The sequence below is a fragment of the Opisthocomus hoazin genome, chromosome 14, assembly GCF_030867145.1.
Source record: "Opisthocomus hoazin isolate bOpiHoa1 chromosome 14, bOpiHoa1.hap1, whole genome shotgun sequence".
NCBI classification, from domain to species: Eukaryota; Metazoa; Chordata; class Aves; order Opisthocomiformes; family Opisthocomidae; genus Opisthocomus; species Opisthocomus hoazin.
Window position 1 is genome coordinate 11690626 of NC_134427.1, and position 19909 is coordinate 11710534.

Sequence of the window (19909 nt, forward strand, 5' to 3'; positions counted from 1 at the left end):
TACGTTAACATAGCATCAATACCTAGTAACTGTGTCTTTCGAGCACGCACGTTTGGGCGGAGCCACCCCCGTGCGTCCAGCGCTGCAGCAAAGCAGGCCCGCTTTCTGAAACTCCAAACTGAAGTTCTAGAGAGTGAACTATTTTGCCGCTTTCTGGTAACAGATTTTGGTGATCCAGATGGGACCCTGCTCTCGAACATCGATGGATCCGAGGGATTGCAGGACCTCCGGCTGGCACCGAGGGATTCTGGGGGGGAGCCTCCAATCCCCGGACCAAAGAGTTCTGAGCAAGGACCATCAGTAAGGTGAAGGCGTTCTTCCAGAATTGTGTCCTGTTGCCTGCTTGTCACTTGGAGCGAAAGCTGCGCAGGGTTGGGCTGTACCCCCGGGGAGAAGGGCAAGAACCCTGCCTGGAACAGAACCGAAGGGCCGGTCTGGTAACAGGATGGCTGAGGGGAAGGCAGTGCTAGAGGCAAACCCAGCAGCTGCCCGCTGACCAGGCTCAGCCCTCCATCCCTCCGCCCGCACTCACGCTTGGCAGAGCGCGTGGCAGGGCACGCTCACGCTGCTCCCCATCGGCAGCTCCCCTGGCCCAGCCTCACGAGGGCAGGGGAAGGCCTGCGAGCGGCAAGCGACGCCCTGGCACGGGCCGTAGCTGGTGAGCAGCCCTGCCTGCCGGGGCTGCGGCACGGCTCTGCCGCCCGTCTGCCCTAGAGGAAGGTCTCACCTTCTGCCTCTCCAGCACCCAGCTGGCTTCTCTGTGTTTCTGCGCACGCTTTGGCTCTGCCAGGGAGATGCCTGGGGACAAACAGGGAATAGCAAGTGGGAAGTCTTCATGAAAAGGACCAAGGCTGACAACAGCATAGGCAGATGCTGTACTTGGCTGCTCCTGAAGACAGGAGTCCTGCATCTGCACATGGCCACATGCACCAGCCCCTAAAGGACCCCTTGAAGCTACCAGGAAAGAGCTGCTCCACCAGCCATGCAAGCACTGGGGTCAAGGGCTCTCTGTCCATCCCCGATTGCTTTTGTCTGAGAGACCGTCTTGGCAGGTAACCCACCATTTCACCGACTTCATGGACTGTCCCAGTCGTGGGACTGCGACTCACCTGAGATCTTTGGGCAACTGCTGTTGAAGCTGCCATCACCTCCCGCCGCACTGCTCCTCAGCAGAGCAGGGAGTGCTCCTTACTCCAGAGCAGAGCACGTCAGTGCCCCCGGCACCAGCACCGCAGCAAACCCCCTGTTAAGAACTGGAGCCTGGAGGGGCGTTCAGAGGCTCCTGAAAGGGCATATTTGGACTCTATCATATTTTGCTCATCCTCAAACACATGCAAGAACATGCAGTCCCCAGAGACTGTGTTCTCATAAACCTCCTTGCAGCTGTACCGCTGTGAGGGGCCAGCCTCCGGAGCTAGGGAAGGAGCTGCCCTTGGGAAACGTGGTGCGTGAGCAGCCTCCACCACCCAGAGAGCAACTCCAAGGCATCTGCAGCCACGTGGGGCTCCTCAGCTAGTGGTTCTAGAGAAGATTTCTGTTTCCTCAGCCCACCAAGCAGCTGCACAGCCTTACAGCTGCACCACCCGGCCCAGAGCAGCAAAATCCTCAAGAAGGCTGTGGAATCTCTTCCACATGGGATGGATGGGACCAGGAGACACACAACCCCCCCCAACACCCCTCCTTTATGAGCTCGAAAGATAACAGGGATATGCTACAGCATCTGTTCCACGCAGCACAGCTCACTGCTTTCCTTCGGAGGCACTCCTGTACCCTCCAGGCATCCATCCTCTCCCCAACCCACGACGAAACCCGATGAGCCCTCTGCTACCGCTTCCCGGGGCAAGGTGAGGAATGAGGGAACACCTCACTATCGCTCCTGACTCCGACCCATGTTTTCTTACAAACCTCTCACATCAGGGGAGTCGGTGGTTCTGATGGTTTTAGACAGAACCTTGCTGACTCGAGACAGCCTCACCCAACCCCCGCAGCTCCTGCAAGGCTGGCACCATCTCCCACCAGGCCACGCTGGCTGGCTGTTTTCAGCTCCGTTTTGAATGGAGGAAGGAAGATGCTGGAGGCCCCCAGATACTCCAGTCCACACTTAAAACGCAGGATTTCCTAGGACTTGAAAGCCTGTGCTGGTTCTGGAAGCACAGATAGGCAAGCAGACATGAGAGAAAAGTCAGCTAAAAGGTTCTGCCAACAGAAACAGCGGGCGCAGACTGCAAACACAGAGAAAGCCTCCCAAAATAAGCAACTATCCTGGCAGGACAGCGGAAGAGAACAGACCCCATATGATGATTGCTGTCTCAGCATCCTACGGAAATCATGCCTGGTTGCAACCCCCTGGAGCCCGAGGGACCGGTTCCAAGACTGCAGGAAGAAATTAAAGGAAAGTACCCAGCTTGCTGCTCAGAGCCCAGGTGCAAAATTGAAATGTAGTGACAGAGGGAAGCAACATGGAATAATTCTCTTATGAAAAGTGTTTTCTGATACACTCTGGAAAACAAAAAAACTTTTCACTGGATTCAGCTGGTAAATACGTTATATTCCTTCAACTACTGGTCTAGCTAGGTACACTCAGGGATAACCAACCCCTTTGATCCCTCAGTGACTTCTCTCTGCCAGATGCTGCAACCAACCTAGTTCCACATCCCTCAGGAGAATAGGAGCCCACTCAAACTTTGATAAACCAAAAAGGCAGCCACTTCCTGAATTCACTTGAATACATCCATGTTTTATTTGCTTTAATCAAGGTAGAATCTCGGTTTTACAATTCCAGTTCTGTAGCAATAGCAACAACTGCAGCAGCATGAGTGCACACAGGGAGGGGATGGCTGTTGGCACTGAACTTTGCAACAAAGCATTCAAATTCCCAGCTCCTTTGGAAATTGTGGGTATCATCTAAAATAAATTAAGCAATTTAAATATGTTATACTATACTTCTTTAAAATGGATCTTCAAAACACATAACCCTAATAAAATACGTTGTTTGTTTTTTTAAAAAAAAAAAAGTCAATAATCCAACATCTGTTAGGAACAAAAGATGCTGTCTAACACCGCCGGCAGTCCATACTGTCTACACAGCCTGAGGCTCTCGAGCTCCAGCTGTCAGCACCAACAGGCACCCAGGGTGCTGCAAACACCTGTGCCTCCCACACCGCAGCTTGGTCAGGCTCTGCCGCAGGAGAGTGCCAGTCCTCACACAGATCCCATCAGATCTGCGCTGGGGAAGCGGCAGGTTCACCCTCAGGGAGCTCCCTCAGCAGCCCCTCCGGCAGGGCCACGCAGCACACAAGGGCCTGAGCCTGCTCCGCCCCCAGCCCCGGCACAAACCAGCTGCGGGGAACACATCTGTTCAGAGATGCAAATCAGAACCGCAGGTCAGAGTCTGGGATCTCGAAGGAAATATCAAATAGCGCTAAACTGAAGAAAAATCTAGAGGCCTAGGGAGGCCAGAGATTGGTAAATAAACAGTAACAATAACTCCAACTTCCTGTAAAAATCTGTTGCACCTACGGAGGCAGAGCCTTCTCTTACACCTCAAGGGACCTGTTTCCCAGAGGCTGGAAGCACTCCCTATCTATTCCCACGAATGCGAGTGTTCAGCCCCGTTTAGAAATCCGACCCCTCTAAAGCACTTCGCATTAAAGCTTCAGTCCCTTCCACAGGCGGCCGCACCGCAGGGAAGGGCAGGATCACCCTGAGTTGCCCCAGAGGCTCCCGGCAGGCTCAGAGACTGCTGGCGACAGGGCAGCGCAGGGGCAGAGAGGGCCCTGCTCTCGGGCACAGCGCGCGTGCGGCTGCTCGATTTCAGCTACACAGTTCACCACCTGGCAGCTCATCCCAGTGGGAGCCACATTCACAGCCGGTGGGTACATACTCGGGGAAGCTCTCCCCCTGGCAGGCTCCCACGTGCTGACGGGAGAAGTCATAGTTTTGGACAAATGCTTGCATGGGAAGTTGCAGGACATGAGGTTATAACGGTAAAGACAGCAGTCGGCAAGCGCTCAGCTCTTTGCTACACAGACAGCTTGGGACTAATACCTAGCAGGGGGCAGGAGCTGCGATCAGCAATGCCTGGCATCCTTTTCTAGAAGGTTCCCTGCCCCCCACACCATTTTTCAGCCACTGTGAACAGAGGTGGAACAAGTGCAGCTCTCTCACCAATGGACTGAACACAGCAGCCACAAACAAAGGCCAACTGGCTAAGTGGACATCCTCTATCAGTGAAGTCTGTCACACAAATTACAGATAAAGGAAGCACCAGGACAACGGCATGAGCTAACTGTGCTCAGCAGCACTGCACCCAGCACCACAGGTGATGAAGTCAATGGTTCTATGCTGCAGCATCCGGATGAGGACACCTGTGCTAAAGCAACTGAAGACGGTGACACACTGGCTAACGGAGCACAGTGGTCACCAGCCACGCACAGCGAGTGAGTGGATTTAACAGCTGACCACACATGACTCCCCCAGCCAGCTGCACACCTAGGAGACATCCCACCCACCTACCATGGGTCTGCTAGAGCATACCATCCAGACACTGCGATCACTTGTGACAGAAACCAGCTGAATTTTCACACCACAGATCTCCCGAACTCCTGAGTAACTCTAAACCCTTTGACATGACCTGGTGAGTGTCCACATAGGTGTTTTTCATCCAGGGCTTCAAGGTATGAGAAGCAAGATCTATTGTTGAGCCTCCAGAAGAGACAAGGAAACATATATTAAAACAAGAAGTAGACAGTCTCTCCATAAAATAACACTCACACAAGACAAAGTTAGAGACGAGGAAAACCAGACCAGGTTTCATTCAGTATGCTGAGCAGAGTTTCCTTTGGCAGTAAGGTCATGAGTTTAGCGGGTCTAGTATTTTTTCTGAGTTCAGGACTAAAGTACTTCAAAGAGTGTCTAGAGCGCTCTCAGCTTTGTTCCGCAGGCAGTTTTTGGTACAGATCAGATCACTACTGTCTTTAGTGAATTTAAAGGACTTTAACCCGGTCCTTTAAAGCTGCTAAAACAGGCAGAGATGGAAGCAGGATTACGCCCACGTGCTTTTTTAACAGCTCCCTCCTGCAGATACGTGCTCTGTGCCCAAAAACTCCAGCCAGAATTCAGATGGTGAGGCTGCAACTCCCCAGTGAGCAAAACACCTATTGTCCTTCTGGCCACCCTCCTCAGAGTGCCCCAGAGCTGCCCGCGCCTACATTCCGATCCAGCTGCTGGCTCGAGTGACGCTCCCAAAGCAGCAGGCACTCTTAACAGCAGGAAGACCCTGATTTGGAGCTGGAGTGCAGGTCAATGGTGTGGCCCAGCATGCAGTGCTCTAGCTGCTCCTCCACCGCCAGCACCTGTCGCACAGCCTCCTCAAAGGCCACTGCCACGTTGGTGTCATCCTTGGCACTAGTCTCCAGGTATGGATAGTTACCGTTTTCCATGCACCATGCCTGGGCCTCCTCTGTGCTCACTTGTCTCTCGAGTTTGTCTATCTTGTTGCCCAGGACTACAAATGGGAAGTGTTCAGGGTTCTTCACGTCAGCATAATAGACAAACTCCTTCTGCCAGTTACTGAGGTTCTCAAAGCTCTGTCGGTCATCCACACTGAAGGTCAGCAGGCAGCAGTCTGCTCCCCTGTAAAAGGGGGTTCGCAGGCTCTTGAATCTCTCCTGTCCCGCAGTGTCCCAAATCTGGAGGGTCACAAAACGTCCATCCACCTCCAGGTCCCGGTTTAAGAACTCCACGCCAATCGTATGGAAAGCCTGCGAGTCAAACTTGTTGGTAACGTAGCGGTTCATGAGGGAACTTTTCCCAACTCCACCATCCCCAAGGAGAATGACCTTTAAGAGCAAGGACTTCCCACTCATTGCAGCAGGACGGAGGGGCGCAGTACCAAGGCAATCTGCAGGGTTCAGAAATAGTACAAAATAGGTATTTGACTTGTGGATTCTGCAGAAAGTCACACATGGAAGAACAGAACATAGTATCGCCATCCCCATTTCTGAACAAGTTCTGTATATAGGAGGTAATCTCTCCTATTAGAGAGATTAGAACTAGGAACTGGACAAGCTTTCAGGCACACAAGTTCTCCATCAGGTCCAAAATGCAAGCAGTGGGTCACCACTGTAAGTACAAGGTGAGAACAACCGTTGAGAGTTTAGTATCAATTATACCACTTATGGTGAAAACTCTGTATCTGAAAGCTTGTCTAGTTTTTCCAAACATACCATCACTAGTTACAGATCTCTTCCAGCCCATGTCGTCAGGCTAACAGCATGTCTGGCCCATGTCGTCAGAAACAGCAAAATCACCAGGGATCACCGTCACTAGGCCTTCCTTTCCACCATACAATCACCGGCTAACTAATTTCTCCTATCTGACTCGCTCTACTGGAAGATGTAAAAGATGCACAGGCCTAACATCAATACCAGTCATCTGGAAAACCAGTTCTTAACCACCCCAAGAACGATGACTCACCTTACAAATGGAGCTGCACTTGTTTTCTGTGTGTGATCTCTACAGCTCAGAAGGGGCTTCCCAGACACAGAGACCTATATTCTCTGCTGCTCTTTTCTGGCAATGCTTTTTGCCGGCCAGTTTTCTAGGCCACAGGTGCAAATTCACACTGCAACAACCCCAAAACCACAGGTTCCTTAGTCAGCAGTCACAAGAGAAAGGCCAAGCACCAACCAAGCCTCCCCCTCCCAGGGATACTCTGCATGCGAAGGTAAAGGACTGACAAGGAATAAGAGCTTTTTTCGGCTGCTGTCTGTACTGTACCAGCTCTAGAAACACAGCGCTTCTGTCTCCAGGACTGTCCAGGGAACACGTTCCTCCAGCATAACAGTCACTACAAAACAAACATCAGTCAGCAAGGTTGCCAGAACGGCGCTCGGTGCACTGCCCTTCAATTTGTAATGTCGACCCAGGTGGGAAGAACAACAGCAGAGCTCTAGAAAGCTGGAAGTACGGTACTGATGGCTGGACTAAAACAGGCGAGAACAAGGCACTGAAGACAGAGTTTCCCTTGCTCTAAGTAAAACAGAACACAGCTCATTTCTCACCAGGACAGAGACAGTGCATTATGGATGCTGAACCTAAAATAAGAAAAGAATAAATTGAAGGAGCTCTGGTGTGAGTGCACAGGCTGCGTAGCCTGTGCCTCCCCTCAATTCCGGGGAGATCAATAGTTTTGATCTGCTTGTCCTACCTACCCAGGCACTCTGGAATCTGATCTAAGGATTGAACATGTACCTGAATCTCCTAACTAGAAGAGTGAGCCAGCTGGCAAGCGCCTGCTATAAAGAGAGACAAGACCTGGCTTGCTTACACCTGCTACCAGCATTCCTGGGAAGGGCGTGGACACGTCGTGCTGCTTAGTGACACCACCACCAGACCAACCTGCAACCAACCCGAACAGGAACACTGCTCAGATCAGCACCCCTATTCCTTCCAGGACAAAAAAGCACCTTCTGCATTAATCACAGGGGGCCATACTCAGCTTTGTTTCTGCTCTTTCAACCAGTGCTTACCACAAAGCCCAAACCAGACACTTCTGCTTCAAGCTCGTTTCTGTGGGAAGCGCAGGAACTAACTGAAGGCTCGCCAATCCCACTTCCCCTGCAGAGACACCCCGAACGGAGCACAGCCGAGCCCACCCGGCGGGCCCCTGGACACTCGCAACGCACCTCTGCGGCCCCGGGGCTCTAACGCACCACACGCAACGCAAACCTCACCAGCGGCACAGCTCCCTGGGGCTGAGGGCTTTGGGAAACCCCCCCGAGCAGCGAGCTGCGCAGAACCCGTGCTCCCCCTCGCCCCAGCCCTGGCTGAGGGGGGCTGAGGGCTGCGCCTGACCCCGGGCCCTTCCCGGCACACGCCGTCCGTCCCGAGGAGATGCCGCCTGGAAATGGCTGGTTCGTAAGCGCCCAGCAGACGTTTTCAAAATGACTGATGGGTGACGCGAGGCCGCCCCAAAGCCCGGCAGGTCAGCAGGCTGCCGACAGTCGCGACATAGCTGCGACGCCAACGACAGCGGCGCTCTCCGCGACTGGCGCGCACCGCCCAGCCCTCTGCCAGCCGGGTCAGGCCAGGACGGAGCCCTCCCGCCTGCGGCTGCCGCGCGGTTCCCGCAGGCGGGGCCCGGCTGCCCAGGCCCCGGCTCCCAGCTCGGCGGGGGGCAGACCCTCCGGCGGGCCCTGGCCCGGCCCGCAGCCGGACCCCCCGGCGCAGGGAGAGGGGACGCGGCCGGGGAGCTGCCCGGGGATAGGGGAGCGCGGGGCGCCTCGGCAGGGCCCGGGAGATGGCGCCCGGCCCGCCCGCCCTTACCTCCCTCCGCGCCGCCGCCCACCCGCCCGCCGGGCGCAGGTGCCGCTCACCCCGCGCCTGCGCAGCCCACGCGCCCTGCCGGAGGCGCCCGCACCAGGCGGGGGGCGGGGCCACGCCTCGCCACGCCCCCGCCACGCCCCCCTGCGGGCTGCCGGGCGGGGCCGCGGCCGTCCCTCGTGTGCGCTGCCCGCCCCCTGCTGGCGCCCGCCAGTCACCGCGCTGGGCCCCGCCCGGCCCCCCGCTGCCCGCCACCGCCCCCCGCTGCCCGCCACCGCCCCCTCCCGCCCCCTCGCACCCCCCGTGTCCGGCACCGAGGGAGAGGACCCTCCGGCGGCTGCCCGAAGGAGCGCGATCCCCCCCCCCCCCCTCGCCACCGGCCGTGCGACCGGGAGGAGAATGCCTGAAAGAAAGCGGCTTCTGGGGAAGAGCAGCAACTGCAAACACTGCAGACGGTTGAAAGGAAAAGTCGTCGCCGGGTGACCCCAGCCTGGGGCAGACAGCGAGGGGAGAGGGAGAGGGAGGGGGACGCCAGACCCCCGGGTGGCTGCAGGGGGGTTTTGGGGAGCAAGAGCCACCTGACCCCCCCACCCCGGGCATTGTCAGCTTCTCTTCCCACCAGCGCCTGGTGCCCACCCAGAGACAGCTCCGAAACCTGGGGACACTTCTCGCTGAGGGCTGCAAGATGCCCCAGGCACCTTCCCAGGGGAGGGTGGGACCAGAGCAGGACCCCTCACATGGACGCCCAGGGCCTTTTGGCCATCCGAACCCAGCACCAGCCCCAGGCTGAGCAGGTGCCACGGAAGTGCATCAGTTCCCTCCTCCTCCCCACAAAAACATGAGCTGGGAGGAGGATTTAAATTAAGCCAGGGATTATAGTAATACCAGCCTCGGTAATCTGTCGGGGGAGAAAGGGAATGAGAGGAGCGTTGGAGGGTGAGGAGGGGGCGGCAGGACGAAGGCCCGAGGGTACAGGGTGTTGGCAGTCTGGGACCAGCGGAGCCCGTAGTACGGGGATGCTCCTTGCGCATGTAATCGGGGCACCGAGGGACGCGCCAGGGCCAGATGCGCAGGGTGCTGCTGGTACAGGCAGCAGACTCAGTCCGCACCACTGGCTGGGGCTCCCTCCGAACCCACCCGTGTCCCCACGCTGGCCCTGCCAGGGCCACGTGCCGCTGGGGCAAGCCTCCAAGCACGGCACACCTCCCCCTGCCAGCTCCCTTTGCCTGGCAGCCGTTTAATCCCATTATTCATCATTACTTATTTATTAGAGATCTAATTTAGCGTGTAAGAATACCAAGGCCAGGAGGGACACGACACCTCCTGAGGGAGACAGAGCTGCCAGGACAGATCCTGCTAAGGCAACAGAGGCCCGGGGTTCTGCAGCAGCACTGCACCGTGCCCTGACGCCCCGGACCACCCCGGGCAGCTCTAGCAAACACCAAAGTCTCAGGGGATGCTTCTTGCAGGGCTTAGTGAGGGCAGCATGTCCCTGCAGTGCTGCCAAGGACACCACAGGGCCAGTGGCCCCAGCTGACCGTGCTGGTGCTCAAGGGGCTCTCACGTTCCCCCAGGCTGAGCCGCGGGCACCGGGAGCCATTGGAGAGTCACCGGCCCATCTGAGCAGGGAGGTGCCTGGGCAGGGCTGGCTCCCGGCGGCTGTGCAGCTTGGCTGCCTCAGTGAGCTGGGTGAGAGCCGGTTTGGCATCTGTAATGGACTGACCTCGGCTGGCTGCTGGTGCCCACCAAGCCGCTCTGTCGCTTCCCCTCCTCAGCAGGACAGGGCGGGAGAAAATAAGATGGAAAAGAACTTGAGGGTCAAGCTCAAGGCAAAAGGCCATGTGCAGAAGCAAAGCAAAATGAAAGATTTACTCTTTACTTCCCGTCAGCAGGTGACACCCAGCCACTTCCCAGGAAGCAGGTCTTCAGTGGGTGCAGCAGTTGCTCCAGAGGACAAATGTCATAATAATAAATGCCCCTCATTCCTTCTCATTCCTCTTAGCTTTTATTGCTGAGCAGACATCATATGATACGGAACGTCCCTTTGGTTAGTTTGGGTCAGCTGTCCTGGCTATGTCTCCTCCCAAGACCTTGCCCACCCGAAGCATACTGGCCTTTGAGGGTGAGGAGGGGAATGTTGGAGAGACAGCCTTGATGCTGTTGAGCACTGCTCAGCAGTACCCAGGACACTGGTGTGTTATCAGCACCTTCCTAGCTACCAACACAAAGCGCAGCACTATGGGGGCTGCTCAGGGGAAGATGAATGCCATCTCAGCTAGCCCCAGGACAGTATCTTGGGGAAAAATGTATTTTGTAAGTGAAAGGAGACCTTTGAGGAGACTAACCATGGCTTGAAGGGTTGCAAAGTGTCACAGCTACTGCTCCACGGCTCCACCACCCTGGTGCAGTGACACAGCCTGCGGGCACAACCCGGCACGGCTTGCTTGGCCGCATAGTGGGGAGCGGGGTCTGGACCTTCTCCTGGGGAGGTCTGGCAGGGACAAGGGAAGAATTAAGCAGGAGGCAAACTGCAGAAGTGGAGCTCCTGGCTGAGCCCCCAGAAGAGAGGAGCAGGAGGGAGGCAGCGGGGAGCTGCTGGGAGGGCTGGTGCTTCCCACGGTGCCTGGGAACTGGAGCCCTGGGCTCAAGGGCGAAGGAGGAATGGGCTTATCTGGGCATGACCTCGTGCTGGCGGGAAGCCTCCCAAGAGCTGGCATGGCCCCAGCACTGCATGCAGGACAGGACCTTGCCTGTGGGCCCTGGGCACTGCCGCTGCTTGCTGCAGGGGGATTGGGATGCTGCCCAGGAGCCATGAGCTGGGCGTGGAGTTCCAGGGCAGTGGGGGCAGCGCCAGGGCAGCAGGGCAGGGACTCTGCAGGGCATCGGGCTCCAGGAGCACGGGAGGTTTTACCCCTGGGCTCGGCTGCATCACCACCCCGAGAGGCTGCAGCACACGTGCCCGCTGCCGGGCTCTCACTCCCGGCTCTGGGTGTTACAGCAAACACGGGGAAGCCGGCGCCAAGGTGAGGAGCGCTGGTACAGCCTCATCCCCGCTGCCAGCCTGTGGCCACGCAAAGCGCTGCCAGCTCGTGCCCCGATGAGCCCAGCACACGTCCCGCACTGCAGCTGGAGCCTGGGCCTCTTCCTTTGTTTCAGTCTTGGTGCCCAGCTCAGCAGCTGCTTCTGCAAAGCCTGTACCCAGCGGCAGCTCCAGCCCACAGCATCTGCTCTGAAACACCCCCCAGCACGTGTTCCCCCCAACAGCCCTGCCACCCCTAGCCTTGACCAGCCCCAGCCTTGGCCACCCCCATTTCCTACGAGGAGAGGCTGAGGGAGCTGGGGCTGTTCAGCCTGAAGAAGAGAAGGCTGCAAGGGGACCTAATATATACTTACAAATATCTGAAGGGTGGGTGTCAGGAGGATGGGGCCAAGCTCTTTTCAGTGATGCCCAGTGACAGGATAAGGGCAACGGGCACAAACTGAAGCAGAGGAAGTTCCGTCTGAACATGAGGAGGAACTTCTTCCCTCTGAGGGTGACGGAGCACTGGAACAGGCTGCCCAGGGAGGTTGTGGAGTCTCCTTCTCTGGAGATATTCAAGACCCGCCTGGACAAGGTCCTGTGCAGCCTGCTGTAGGTGACCCTGCTTTGGCAGGGGGGTTGGACTTGGTGACCCACAGAGGTCCCTTCCAACCCCCACCATTCTGTAATTCTGTGATTTCCCTCAAGCCCACGGCTCCAACCAGTGGCTGCCAGGCATCCTGGCAAACATTTCCCGCTGAGGACCAACACAGCTGGAGCAAAGCTAGGGAAGGTCCACCCATGCATCCCCCTCTACCCCACACAGCTCAAGCTGCCCTGAGGAAGTGCCCTGTGCAGTTTTTGTGAGCTTGGGCTGAGGCCTGGCAAGCTGAACACTTGCCAGCCACCACACGGGCACCAATAGCTCAGGGGTGTAGCAGAGTCCCCGAACAGCGTCATCCACGACAGCAAGACCACATCGCTGGTGACCGGCTGGAGACGGAGCAGCTGCCAGCACCGCAGGGGAATCGGGATCGTGGCATCAGGGATGGGAGCTGCCTCCTCATCGCCTCCTCCCTGCCCCGGGATGGCAGAGGTGCTGTTGGAGCCTTCCCTGCGGAAGCTGCAGCCCTGTCAGCTGGGAGTGGTGTGGGAGAGGCAGCGGGGAGAGGAACATGCCTAGGCTGCTGAGCCACCTCTCGAGACACAACACTGCAAGCGGGGGCTAGTCCCAGCCCCACCGCAGCCCCGGGGCTGGCAGCGGCCGAGCTGCGTGCCACCGCCGCAGCCTTTGCCCTCCCCTCCTCGCCCATCCCAGCTCATCCCTGAAGCCCCTTGGCCGGTTATCACGGACGTGCTGGGTGACAGCGTGGTGGAGCAGATGGCACCACAGGAGGAAGCACCAGCCATAATTTTACCTTGATGCAGGAGAACAGGCAGGTTGGGGCTTCGGGAGACAGCACGAGGCATCTGTTGCAACATGCTTATCTGCTGTCCATCGCTCCTGCGCTGGTTCCTGGAAAGCCACGGAGGCAGCTGGCAGGCGCCGGCTCTGGCCTCGCAAAGGGCCGTATTCCCGTGCTGAGCCCTGGGTCGCATCCTGCACTGCACCCTCCGTGCTCAGCTCGTGCCCTGCACCACTCTCGCGGTTCCCTGCGGGCAGCGGGACGTTCTCCTACAGGCTGACCCAGGCAGGTTCGGAGCTGTGACACCACATGGTGCCTCCAGTGCTGGCAGAGGGGCACCCGGGCTTGGGGACAGCAGTGTCCCTGGGGAGAGAGCACCGGCCTCTGCCTTGCCCGGACAAAGCGACATCGCCTCGCGGGTGACACCCGCCACGGAAAGGCTCTTTTGGTTTTCTACCCCTCAAGGTTTCCTCACATCATGCAGACACTTGCACAGTCGATAGCTGTCTCGGGCACCCCTGGCAAAGCCTGGCTGGCCGTGTCCTGGCGTGGGGCTGGATGCATTCCTGCCGCCATCACTGCCATGGGTTTGAGCCCCCGCCTTGTCCCTTCTCAGCTCCCCGGGGTGCCATACCCCAGCTGCTGCCTGTGGAGAGGAATAAATCACAGAGTGGGGCTATGCGTTGGGAGCAGGGGAACAGAATGGCTTTTCATGCCATAATCCTTTGTAATAAAGCACCAGGGGAAAGAAAGGCGATAAACAATGTCTCCTGTGTGACCCAGCTGCTTCCTAAAATAAAGCACTCCTCTCCGCCACCAGCTGCCCCAGCTCGGGCACAAGTGCAGGCACTGCTGCACGACACCGGAGCTGCGTCCCCCGCGGGAGCGTGTGCTGCTGCAGCTCCCGGCACGGCCCCACAGGCCTGCGGAATCTGCAGAATGCAGCTGGGGGGGCCAGAAATGAGCTATTAATTCTGGCCGCTCTCGGGAGTGGGCTGCGAGCCGCCGAGGGACTCGGCACCCCCCGGCACCAGCAGCACGCGTGCCGCTCGGTGAAGGCATGCGACAGAGCCGCTTCCGCCTGCGCCCCGCGCCGGCAGCAACCCGAGCAGATGTGGGCTGCAGGGTGGCTCAGTGCCCAGCTCCCCAGCTTCATTCAGACGTGGGCGCTGGCAGGAGCTCGGTGCTTGCCGGGGCGCTGGAGGAGAGGGCAGGAAGCTCCAAGTGCTCCTGGTTCATCATCACTTGGGCTGAGCCCTCGCTGGCAGGGGATGAGTAAGATCCTGCTGGTAAACCTGACCTCCTGGGCATCGTTTTGAGAGCAGTAATAACTTCCCTGCTGCTGGGGAAGGTGTTGGGGTGTGCCAAGCGTGGCAGCCCGGCTCTGCTGGCCACTGTGCAGCCCACAGGCAAGTTACCCGGTGCGGGTGTCCAGAGGGCCTGGATCGCTGTGCCGGTGCCTTCGCACCCACTGGTCGGGGACAGGGGCTTCTTGCCCCATGGCTCCAGGGGCTCTCCAGCACGGCGTGGCTCCCTGCGCGGGGTGGGGACAGTTGTCCATGAATCCTCCCCTGTGGGGATGGTCTGACCTGCAGTGCCACATCGCACACGCTGTCCCGCCCCGCGCTGGCCTCCCATCAGCTCCTTTCCCAAGGGACCGTGGTCGCCAGCTCGCACAACACTTTCATTTCCCTGTTACTGCTCAGTCTCTTCTGCTTTCCCTTTTTACAGCTGCCCATGTAACTGCTCGCTCTGGTGATAAACACACACCTTCCAAGGGGGTGTTTACTTGGACGGACCGTGGTGTGGGCTGGGGCTGGCGATTTCCTGCCGTCCAAAGCCCGGAGCTGCCCCAGGCCCTGGTCACCACCACCTTGCTCTCACCACTTTCTGCCGCAGCTCCAAGGGCTGCGGGATGGAGATCGGCCAAGAGAAAATTCCGTCTGCTGGCATGCAAAATCCTCCCTTGCACTGTGGTCAGGCATTGGAATAGGCTGTCCAGGGTGATGGTGGAGACCCCGTCCCTGGAGGTGTTCAAAAAACATGTAGATGTGGCAGCTCGGGATATGGTTTAGCAGGCATGGTGGCGTTGGGTGGATGGTTGGACTTGGTGATCTTAGAGGTCTTTTCCAGCCTATGATTCTATGATTCTATTATGCACTCTGCAAACCAGCATGGTGCTGCATGCCGCAGCCTGGCAGGGTGGGCGCATGGCCAGGAGCAGGGGGACATCGGGGTGCCTAGAGTGGGGCTGTGCATGGGCTGACTCGGGCACCTCCTGCAAGAGATGGGGTTATGATCCCCCCACAAGCGTGTATGGGGCCAAATCCTCTCCCGGCTGAGTCAGAGGGGATGGAGCAGCCAAGGGAGCAGGTGCCCATCCCAGCCGCGAGCCCTGATGGGAATTCACCCTGTGCTGCTGATCACCAGGTATTTGCCCAAATTCCTCTCCCGGGTGACTCAGCCTTCTCCTCCCTCCTCTGCAGTGCCGGCCACAGCTCACCACCCGACGGAGCGATGGGAGGACCCCGCCCCGGGAGCTGCAGGATGGGCCCCGGCAGGGGAGAGGCAGGGGTGTTGTCAGAAGAGCTGACACACACAACTTCTCCGGTGCCCGGCAAGGGAAGGCGGCGTTGAGCCCTGCAAGAGAGGTCCAGCTCCCGGGGTGGCATCCTCCGTGCATGGGTGGCTGCCCCATTCTGCCAGCGCTGCAGTGTTTCTAGGGGACATCAGCCTGGCAGGCGTCCTGGCCTCCCACACCGCTGGCAGCCGTGAGCCCGTGCTGTGGTGAAAAAGGGAATGTCCGGGGCAGGGAGGGAGGGAAACTGTTGGTGTAAAGGACTTTTCTGTGATGCTTCTGCCCTTACTGGCTAATCCTCTGCTAGCAACAGGGACATTTTGGGCACTGGGTTGCAAAATGGCTTTCTCTTTATCCTCATACCTGAGGATACAGGGTTTGGGCAATGCATCCAGTACTTCCCTGTGCACCTTTCTAGCAGGGGTGTGGGTGGCAGAAGTGCCCAGGTTGCCCTAGTTTTGGTTAGATGCAGCCGCATCAGCCATACGACCCACTGAGATGCATTTGCTGGGGCTGGGGAGCTGCCCCCAGCTCCCACCAATGTCCCTGAGGCCAGGCTGGGGCTGCCACAACCCCTGGAGAGGCTTCCTCGGGGCACAGACCTGGCCATGCCAGCACTTAACCCGATATCTAAACCTGCATCGCTGCATCCCCAAGGTGGCCACAGTGAAAAAGCAACCCAAACCCAGGTAACTCGGCACCTCTGTCCTCACCCCGCAGCTCCCTGGGATGCAGCAGGGTGGTCCCATGGGCCGGTTCCACAGGCTCGGGGCGAACGCTGGAGCATTGCTGGCTCTTGGCACCAGCAGCTCTGTCGTTCGGGGCAACTGCTGGGGAGCCGCAGCCCTCGCCCCGGCTGGCGAAGCAGTCGGCCCCATGGGAAGGGGGTGCGTGGTCAGCAGGCACCTGGGGTGCCTGACAGCCCTGGGCAAAATCTCTGCTGCCCGCGAGTGCAACAGGGTGAGGGGGAAGGTTTTGTGAGCATGGTGGTGCCAGGACCCTCCTGCTGTGACCTTGCAGAGGTCTGAGTAACCTGGGGAGAGAGAAGTTGACCGGTGGTTTTCCATGCTGGCAGAGTGGCCTGTTGCAGCATGACTAAGAGCATGCGGGAGGGAGAGGCACTGGAGCAGCATCAGGAGCAGCCTCCGAGACCTCCCTATCCCCAAAAGATGTCCTCCTCCCACTGAGCAGGGGGAATCGGCTCCGCCACTTTGCATTTCCATCCCAAAAGCTTCACTTGGTTCAGCTCACGCTCTGGCTTTCAGGGATGGGGAAAGGGCTCAGGCTGGCTTTTCCTCTGGGTTTGACCCAGCTCTCAGCCTGGGCGCATCAAGTGGCCAAGGGATTGCAAAGCCTCTCGCAGGAGGGGGAAATGCTGAAGCAGCAAGAAGTTGCTTAACCTTTAGTGATCTGTGAGCCCTGCCCGCTGCTGCCGGGCCCAGCTCTTGCTGACATGACCTTTTCTACCTTCTGCTTTCACAGAAGGGTCCGAAGATGCCCCCTGCCCCCTCCCCAGCACAGGGCTGAGCCTGCCTTACCCAGTAAGAGAAACCAGCCCCGAGAAGCAACATGCGCTGCTAGGGCAACGAGTGGCTGCTGCCACCCTGGCACACTGGCAGCCCACCCCCACAGCTGGCACCGGGAGGAGGATTCCCACATCCAGGATAGAATGCTGTCCTGGGGACATCAGGGTGCTGAGGGGGTATAGCTGCCCTGGCATGTGCTGAGCTTCCCGGTGCTCAGCAGCAGCCCCACCCGGGCCTCAGCATCGCTCCCCACCGCCCGCACCCCATGGCAAACCCCGTACAGTGCCCCAGCAGCACGCAAAGACCAACCTCTTACCTTCAGCGCTTTCGACCCTGCCGTTACGGGGTGACGGCCGTTGCAGCCACACAAGCAGTATCATTGCAGCCCTTGGCAGGCAGTGTGGGTGGAGGTACCAGGAGGTGTCCAGACAGGCACAACAGCCCCGTGTTTGTCTCCAGCTGACCCGGCTCACTAGGGCCACCGGCCAAAACTATTAGTTGGAAAGTCTGCCTCCACCTCCTCCACAAGCAACCCTGCAGGGCAGGTGCAGGGAGGAAATCCTGGCGGCACCCAGGAAGCCTCGGCACAGACCTGGAGGCACCGTCAGACACCAGCTCCCTCCTGCCCACACTGCTAGACGCAGGGATCTCCACTCCTGTCAGGCAGGGCTGGGATCAGCCTCGAGGGTACCCAAGGGGTCTGCTGCATGAATCCATCCTGACAAGGCTGCAAAAACCTCCTTCAACCAAGGGCAGGGGTGGAGGCTGGCTCAAGGCGAAGCGAAGGGCTACGCAGGGAGCAAGGGGAGAGCTCTGCCCTGAGAAGTGGGTGGACAAAGCCAGCCTGGCACCAGCAGGACCCAGGCCGGCACCAGCACCTCCAGCAGGGCAGGAAGGCCCAGGTTAGCAGCTACCCAAAGATGCCCCAAGAAGCCGCTGTGGTGGTGGGATTGCTGGTGGAACACAGGAGCCTCAGCCAGCTGAGCCATCGGCCCCTGCACCACCAACACTCCCAGCTCAGACCTCCCCCAGGCCGCCAGGAACTGAGCCCTACACAAACACCATGCTGGACTCGCCCTGCAGGGAACCATCACATACAGCCCTGTGAGCAGCACCAAACCACCAGTGCTGCTGCAGCACCAGGCAGAGACCTTCCCACCCCCCAGGGCAAGCCAGGCTGCAGCCTGAACCTCTGCCAGGGAAGAAGCCACAAGCCATAGGTAGGTCATCACATTTTTTATTTTGTAACAAACTTCTCATTTTTCCCCCAAGGAAGACAAAAAACCGTGAGTGAGGCCACAGAACACCATCAGTGAAGAGTATGTGAGACAGACCCAGGCCATGGGCCAGGCCAGAAAGGATCCCCACTCCCCCAGGCAGAAAGGGCCTGTCCCCAAGAGCCTCCGCAGCCCTTGCTCATCTCCCCACCACATTAGAGCAAGGTCAGCGCTGTCAACAGAGCCGGCTGAGCAGCAGAGATGGGGCCGGGTCAGGCTATTGATGGACTGAGAGGGCCACGCTTGGTTCCCCCCACCTGCCAAAGCTGCCAGCGAGGTGAGACAGTGGGTTAGGTGATGCAGCTGTTTCCTACACATGTAAATGATGTAAATTTTTAAAAAAACACATGATTTAATTCAAAGCAAAAAGTAATCAAGTGGTAGCTCTTCCTGCCAGGCCATCTCACTCTAGGAAGACTTCACACATTCCTTCTCCTGCTCAATAGCTGCAAGAGAAGAGAGGTCCGTTAGTCTCTGGCACTTTTTTTGTGGAAACACCCACTGGAGAAGGCTGCAGAGCCCCGGCACCTCATTTTCTGGTCTGACCCCACGTGAGGCAGACGAACACTCCCGGTCAGAGGGTGATGGGTCAGACACGCACACGGCTGGCAGCAAGCCAGGCACCTGCCTTCGGCTCTCCCGGGGGAGTCGCGCCCCAAGGCAACAGCGGGGAGCCACAGCCCCCCGCACGTCATCTGCCCCCGGGGCTGCGCCCGACCCCTCGCCTCTTGGTCAGCGACGGCCCCCGGGGCAGAGCCCACCCACTCCAAGCCGTCTCTCGGCGGCGAGACCGGCACCCGCAGACACCCAGGCACCGGCCGTGGCCAAGCCGTGCCGCCCACCGGCCGGACCCCGGGGCTGCGGCCAGCCCCCCGCCCCCGCTGCCGCACTCACTCTCCTTGGAGGGCAGCGTGTTCTTCTCCTCCGTGTTGGTTTTCTTCAGCTTCTTCTTGTCGAATTTCTCCACCTCCGAGAGGTCCGGCTTGTCGCACATTTTGCCTGCGAGACCCCCCCCCGAGGTGAGCCGCAGTGCCCGGGGACGGGGCCCGGCAGACAAAGGCGGCCCGGTCCCCCCGCCCGCTTCCCGCCGCGGACAATGGCGCAGGGCGGGGCGCGCCGCCGCCCCGGGCACCGCGCCGCTCCCCGGCTCCGGGCAGCCCCGCACAGCCCGGGCGCTCACCCCAGGGGCCGCACGCTGCCCGCACCCACCGGGGGAGACCCCGCCGGCCGCGCTCCCCGCAGCACGCAGCGCAGCCCGTCCTGCCCGGGACCCCCCGCCCCGGCGCAGCCCCTCCTCGCCCCGGCCCTGCGCGCAGCACCCGTCCCAGCGCAGCCCGAACCGCCGTGCCCACACCGCCGTACCCGCTGCCGTGCCGCCCGCTGCCGTGCCGCGCCCTCCCGCTCCGCCGCGCTGCCAGGTGAGGCTGAACCGCGCGGCGTGGGGCGGTGTCTTATATACCCGGGCCGCCGCCCAGCCCGCGGGCCCATTGGCCGTCCGCTGCTCGCTAAGCCTGCTGGGAAGTGTAGTCCGCCCGCCGGCTGCCGCAGCCCCGCCGCCCGCGGGAGAACTGCCGCTCCCGAGGTGCCCCGCGGCGGGGAGAGGGGCGGGGCCGCGGAGGGGCGCGGGCCGCGCGCGGTACCCGTCACGGGAGCCGCGGCCGCCGCTGCCCCCCCAGCCCCTCCCGGCAGCGGGGGGTGCCGTGCCCGGGCCCCCCCCTCCCCCCTCCCCCGGCTGAAGCAGAACGTGCTGAAGCACGCGCAGCCTCGGGCCAGGAGCA

The 19909-nt window shown here is 59.5% G+C and overlaps 2 protein-coding genes across 6 annotated transcripts; both read right to left on the reverse strand.

Annotated features, from left to right (window-relative positions):
- Positions 1-2716: 2716 nt before the first annotated feature.
- RAB9B (RAB9B, member RAS oncogene family) lies at positions 2717-8443 on the reverse strand. 5 transcript variants are annotated; one of them, XM_075435712.1, is made up of 4 exons: positions 8329-8346; positions 6781-6850; positions 6478-6625; positions 2717-5902 (listed from the first exon to the last, which is right to left on the reverse strand). In XM_075435712.1, exon 4 carries the CDS (start codon positions 5865-5867, stop codon positions 5262-5264), a length of 606 nt encoding a protein of 201 aa, XP_075291827.1. In that variant the 5' UTR covers positions 5868-5902; positions 6478-6625; positions 6781-6850; positions 8329-8346; the 3' UTR covers positions 2717-5261. The 5 variants fall into 5 exon arrangements, with proteins under 5 accessions (XP_075291827.1, XP_075291825.1, XP_075291826.1 ...); XM_075435710.1 differs by lacking the exon at positions 8329-8346 and having other exon boundaries at positions 6781-8077; XM_075435711.1 differs by lacking the exon at positions 8329-8346 and having other exon boundaries at positions 6741-8077.
- Positions 8444-18075: 9632 nt separating this feature from the next.
- On the reverse strand, positions 18076-19601 carry LOC142363108 (thymosin beta-15A homolog). Its single transcript, XM_075435481.1, has 3 exons — positions 19494-19601; positions 19026-19130; positions 18076-18577 (listed from the first exon to the last, which is right to left on the reverse strand). Exons 2-3 carry the CDS (start codon positions 19123-19125, stop codon positions 18540-18542), a joined length of 138 nt encoding a protein of 45 aa, XP_075291596.1. The 5' UTR covers positions 19126-19130; positions 19494-19601; the 3' UTR covers positions 18076-18539.
- Positions 19602-19909: the final 308 nt, after the last annotated feature.